At 36.0% G+C, this 6,000-nt stretch overlaps 1 protein-coding gene across 2 annotated transcripts in view; it reads left to right on the top strand.

The window, feature by feature from the left end:
- Window positions 1-4,992, top strand: part of LOC114524193 (methylmalonyl-CoA mutase, mitochondrial-like) — a 47,218-nt gene extending 42,226 nt beyond the window's left edge. Inside the window, exons 18-22 of one of the 2 annotated variants that reach the window (XR_003687083.1) lie at window positions 804-944; window positions 1,584-1,711; window positions 2,383-2,471; window positions 4,230-4,714; window positions 4,821-4,992. Coding sequence is in view for 1 of the 2 variants with exons in the window: in XM_028545328.1 (XP_028401129.1) it covers window positions 804-944; window positions 1,584-1,711; window positions 2,383-2,471; window positions 4,230-4,309 (438 nt within the window). In the remaining variant the exon portion in view is untranslated. Of the gene's footprint in view, window positions 1-803; window positions 945-1,583; window positions 1,712-2,382; window positions 2,472-4,229; window positions 4,733-4,820 lie in introns of those variants that run through there. The other variant, XM_028545328.1, reaches the window with a different exon arrangement.
- The last annotated feature ends 1,008 nt before the right edge of the window (window positions 4,993-6,000 follow it).

Raw genomic sequence — 6,000 nt, forward strand, 5'->3', positions numbered from 1 at the left:
CTGGATGATGGAGATCGAAAAACATTAAATTCGAAACACTCTGATTCGGAACAGATATAAGTTGTATCTTGTCCATATTTGATTCACGACAATTGACGTGATTAAAAGCACATATATAATTAGCATATAACACGTATACATAAGTATCAAAATGTACCCTTTCCCGATTCAACGACATGCATGTATTTGCGTCATCACCTGAACCGCTTGAACGTAACCGACGGTGATATCAAAAATTATCACTGTGAATTCATAACTATTGAAGTTAAATCAATCTATTATGAACTTTCCATGCTGTGGAAGTAAGCTGATCCCTTCAATTAACATTGTTTTGCTAATTGCTGCCTACGCTATAAATCTTACAGCTAGGCTTTTTATTCTTCGTGAGGAAGAAATTTTGTTGGCTAAGGAGCAACACAAGATCTGTTCGATATTGATATCATACGTTTGGACCCTGCCTTTAATTTAATCATGTGTAAAGTATTTTTCTTCCTGAATTTGTTAAACTTTAAGGCCGGATTCCGTGGGCGAAATTTTTCAGCGAATCGCGAATTGTGAACAATCAAGTAGAAATGTTTCTAGCGGTTGCAATTCCAAAGAAAAACGCGCCTGTGGAATCATACCTTTAGTTTTATTCGATTTAAAGTCGCAAGAAAACGAACATGTTAAACTCTGGCATATGTGTGAACATGTAAATTCAAAATCAACATCATTCCCGAGTAACCGTTCTATTCGCTTTGTACTGTATGTACAATACCTATAGATACGTAAATTAATTTTTAATGGTACTTCTCCTTTTATAGAAATTTGTTGATGCGGAAGGACGACGCCCTCGGATTCTTGTTGCTAAAATGGGGCAAGATGGGCATGATAGAGGAGCTAAAGTTATTGCAACAGGATTTGCGGATTTGGGATTTGATGTCGACATTGGGCCTCTTTTTCAGGTATAATATTAGTATTTAGGTAGTATACGTAGTTAGTTATTTATAGGCAACTTCACAATACGTAGTTATTTATTAAAGCAACACGTAGTCATTTATTTATTGGCAACTTTGCCTTTGACTTGAGTCATCAGTATAGTTTGACAGATTATTCATGACGCAGTGAAAAATCATATGGCCGTAGAAGAAGCAATTCGCCTTAATAAAGCAAACAACATTTACTTACCTACTCGTTCACAGCTATTAAAGGACGAAAAACGTACTTAAAATTGCATCAACATTCGCTCGTGTAAACTGAACTGGACAAGCCTTCATTCATGCATGCTATAGGTGTTTGATATCTTCATGCCTAAGTTGGCATATATACCGCTCATGCTCATATTTTTTTAAATGGCAGCTGACTGTTATAGCTTCTCCAAAAAAGCTAGGAAGTATAAAATTAAGTCTATAAGGAGGAAGTGTAAAATTAAGTATATCCCCCAAATAATAGTAAAATATAATAGCTAAATCTCCTCCCTTCATTTTAACTGTAAATTATCATGATTTGAGAAGTGATCTGACCTGTATGCTGCATCATGTAAAAGTCAAGATGAATATTATACTGTGACAGTGGTATTTTTCGTATCCATAATGATTTTGTAGACTCCAGATGAAGTTGCCCAACAGGCTTGTGATGCAGACGTACACGTAGTTGGAATAAGTACACAGGCTGCTGGACATAAAACCCTTGTACCGCAATTAGTGGAAGCTTTGAAAGCGAAGGACAAAAGGTGTGTCTAATACAACTGAACGATTAGCCAAAAGTCCCTTATCTTGAAGCAGTGTTTCCATTTCTAAGGAAATTCCCTTAGAAAAGTGCTCCATTATGAGGGCAATTGTTTCTCCCTGTTTACCACCAATCCCAGCGCTGTGCGAGAAATGCTATATGCAAGTGAATTACGGAAGCCCAGCCTTGAAGTATAATAAATATGAGCTGATATGAGTGTCAAATATGACCATGCAGCGACATCGCTGTGGTATAACGACATTACACCAAAATATGGACATTTCATTTGAATTGTTATAAAGTTTGAAGTGCAGACTGTGCAGTACTATTTAGCTATTACAAGGTATTTAACCCTTCAAAACATCCTTATGGAGTTTCTCTCTGTTAGGGAAAGATTGCTTTCGAACTGCGACTCGCTGAAGGGAAAGAGTGAAAATGTAGCAAGGGCACCAATCCCTACACATTGTGTGTTCCATTTTTAATGCGAGTCTTCAATGACTTGACTTGCGTGAATCACTAGTCGAATGTTAAATTATATTGTTTCAGCTGAAAATTTGTACTTATCGCATCAATATTTCCAATGACTTGACTTGCGTGAATCACTAGTCGAATGTTAAATTATATTGTTTCAGCTGAAAATTTGTACTTATAGCATCAATATTTGCTTGTTTCCAGCAATATTCTCGTGGTTTGTGGTGGAGTCATTCCCCCGCAGGATTACGAATTTCTCTTTGAAAAAGGCATTGCCGCTGTTTTTGGTCCGGGTATGTGTTCACCATTGATATTTATAAAATCGTTTTGGTGTCCGAAATATACAGGGTCAGTAAAAAAACTGACATCTTTGAAATTCAAATTAGCGCATAGCAGCTGTAATGTGACAGAAGTTGCCTAAAATATCTCATTGGTATACAAAGCATATCATATTAATTAACCTAAAACATAATATTTGTTCCCTTTGGGAGTTAAAAAGCATTCTAAGCTCTGTAAATACAAAAGAACAGTTTTATCAAATCGTTTTTGTTAATTGTACACATGGGAATTGTCATATTCCAGCCATAAGTTCGCGGCTAATTTGAATTTCAAAGGTGTCAGGTGTCTCAAAAAAACCGAAAACTATTGAAATCACTCATTGTTAAAATTTGAATGCCGTGTTCACGAATTTCAGCCCGTGGGGATTTAACGCAACTTATGAAATGTCGAAGGTCATGGTTCTTGAGATACACATTTAAATATTGTTACCCATATTTGTAAATTGTAAATATTGTTAGTAAATATCATTTTTGCGAACAAGCAAATTTTGGAATGACTTTGGTATAAATTTTGGTAAATATGGTAAACATTTATACACCTGTGGGTCCCAACAGAGTGCTTAGGCATTCAAACTCTAACAATTGCATTGTTATGGGTGATTTCAATAGTTTTCGTTTTTTTTGAGACACCCTGTATAGGAAATCATCCATGACAATGCAATAGTTAAAGTTTGAATGCCTAAGCACCCTGTTGCCAAGCATATTTTTATGCATGATCACGGTAAAATTTGCTTGTACCCACGTATTATTTTCACACTTCATACATATGAATAGCAAATGAATGTTTAAATTTACAACTCAAGCATCATCGTCTTCGACAAGTCCCTCTTTAATTTAGCATTTTATAGGTTGCGTTAATCCCCACAGGCAAAAATTCGGTAATTTCAATAGTTTTGGTTTTTTTGGGACACCCTATCTTTTCTCGATGATTTAAGGTGGATCCCTACAGTTTCTTGAAATTTTTAGATGCACGTTTTAAACATGCTAAGAATCTAATTGTTTGACTAGAAGACTAAAATTTTATATACTTATCAGGCAACATATCTAAAGCCGAAATCTATTCAGAACCATTGCTGACAACTTGTGCTTGGCAGGCGTTGCCGTAGCAACGGAGCGTTTTCAAAATGGCTGCCAAATAGATGTAAATCGAGTTTATATCGCAAATAAGTTCGGTGACCGCCAATTGTTTTTCATTAACTAGACAGAATTTTTTTAAAAATTCACTCTCGATAACGCATCTATAGTGTAAAATTTTGATTAAAAAAATGGGAATTTTGATTAAAATCAAATGTGGTATAATTAACAACTGCCTAAAATAGACAAAACACATCTCAACGTTTCGACCTGATCAGGCTTCCCTCATGGCTATTCTTAGCCCACAATCAGGCGTCTCTGTAACAATGTAATGTATTCCAATTTGTTTTGATTTTTTGTCTTCTATTGGCCCATTTTTATCACGTGTTTTGTCCCCATAAAAAACATGTATTCTCCCCTATTTATTTTCATACTAACTCTCCTGACGAAGGCCCTTCGGTTGAAACGTCGAGAATTGTTTTGTCTATTTTAGGCAGTTTTTATACCACATTTGATGCTAAGTTGTTTGAAGACGCTGCCACACTGCTCCCTGGTTATATTGGAACTTATCCAATACTAAAATTTGCGTGGCAATAGTTATCTCCAAGGACCAAAGTAATTCAACTAATGCGATTTTAGGTACAAGAATCCCGCAAGCAGCAATGCAAGTTTTAAAAGCAATCTCTCCCGATGAACAAAGTAGACAAACGATGGCATAGAACATTCTGGCCCGAATTCCAGAATAAAAAAACGTTAACATTGAACTTCATGTGTTGTATAGAGTGCTAATTATATGATACGCGTGTTTTTTTCTCACGAAACTAGTGATATGGTTACTAGGAAGGCCTGTGCCGGTTTCTTAATTAAGGTGGTCTTATACATTGAGATATTTTTAAGAAGGTGCATAATAAAGACGGTAAGGTATAAGATCCCCTTTAAACATCAAAATTTGTTATTTTTTGTACTACTGATCAAATATACCTCTCAACTATAACTTGTCCAACCACTGAATTTGTTTTATACCACATGACAATGGAATTTTTCAGCGATACTATGACCCGGACAGCTTGTACCCTCGATGGTTTCCCCGCGGCTTTGGCGATTTTGCGTGGAGTTCTCACGAGGTACAAATACTTTAGTATTTTTTCAGTTTTTTCGTAAAAATACTCATTAATTTCAGTGTCACACATTATATTCACACTTTTTATTTCTCATTTTACTCATTATTAGTCCGCGTTGCTATATATGGCTTCCTCGCAGAAAGTCTTGAAAGGAAACATGTTTTTGACGGGTTTTTACGAATTTGTTTTTACACGTCCTAGGCCAACAAGGAGAAATTTCGTTTTTGAACAAATTCGCATATTTGTTTACATTTTTAAATCCTAAATTTTGAGTGGCGAATGATGTAACTTTTTACCGGAAGTAGTCAAAATTTGTGCATTCTGATTGGCTTACTGAAAATGTAAACAAATATGCTGATTGTTCTAAAACGAAATTCCTCCTCGTATATCCTAGATCTATGTAGTTAAACGTAAGATAACTTCGTTTTAGTGCAAAGTTTAGAAGAAAAAGATTAAGGATTTTTGAATAATTTCTACTTGTCTTAATTAGCAATTCTTTGGCCCTTTTGCCAAGTTCATACAAAAAGAATCGAGGAACTACTACGGAACCCGATTGACCTTGCACGCGCGCAATTTAAATCAATTTAAATTTACGACATTGCTGCTCTGCCGTAATGGTTTTGTTTAAACGGATTAACCCCCCCCCGGAACACCCGTTTCTTGGTCAGTCAAGGGGGGTAAACTTTATTTGTGTTTATAGCGATTTTTTTGCATGGTTAATGGTAGATTAAGAGTTTTTTAATCATTTTTACTTGTCTTATTTGACAATTCTTTGTTTGCCAAGTTCATTCAAAAAGAATCGAGGAAGTATGTCGCTTTTGTGAATTTTACGACATTGCTGCTCTGTGAAAATGGTTTTGTTTAAACGGAATTTACCCTCGGAACACCCAATTTTTTCTCGAATGCGCATGTGCAATCGGGACAAAATCTTCAACAGGAACGCAGTAAAGATTAACTATAGCTGTATGCCAAATGTCAAAATTATCATTTCCGACCACAAGTCCTCTCAAAAAAGGTACCAACGATTTCCAAGACAACGTACTAACCACAAACGACAACGTGCAACTGCCGGAAAAAAGGACGCTATTACGCAAATGCTTGATCAGCAATGTGGTGTATGAGGCAACAGTAACTATGACAGTTAACGGCGAGATGAAACGGTACATTGGAATGACATCAACGACGGAAGGATAGGCGGACGAACGGACAAAAATAATAAAATGGGGATTGCGGACAAAAATAATAAAATGCGGATAAGACATTTCTCCCCCTCCCTACGATTTAACAAC

The sequence above is a fragment of the Dendronephthya gigantea genome, unplaced genomic scaffold (assembly GCF_004324835.1).
Source record: "Dendronephthya gigantea isolate DGI-Jeju-01 unplaced genomic scaffold, DenGig_1.0 000030F, whole genome shotgun sequence".
Lineage (NCBI taxonomy): Eukaryota > Metazoa > Cnidaria > Anthozoa > Malacalcyonacea > Nephtheidae > Dendronephthya > Dendronephthya gigantea.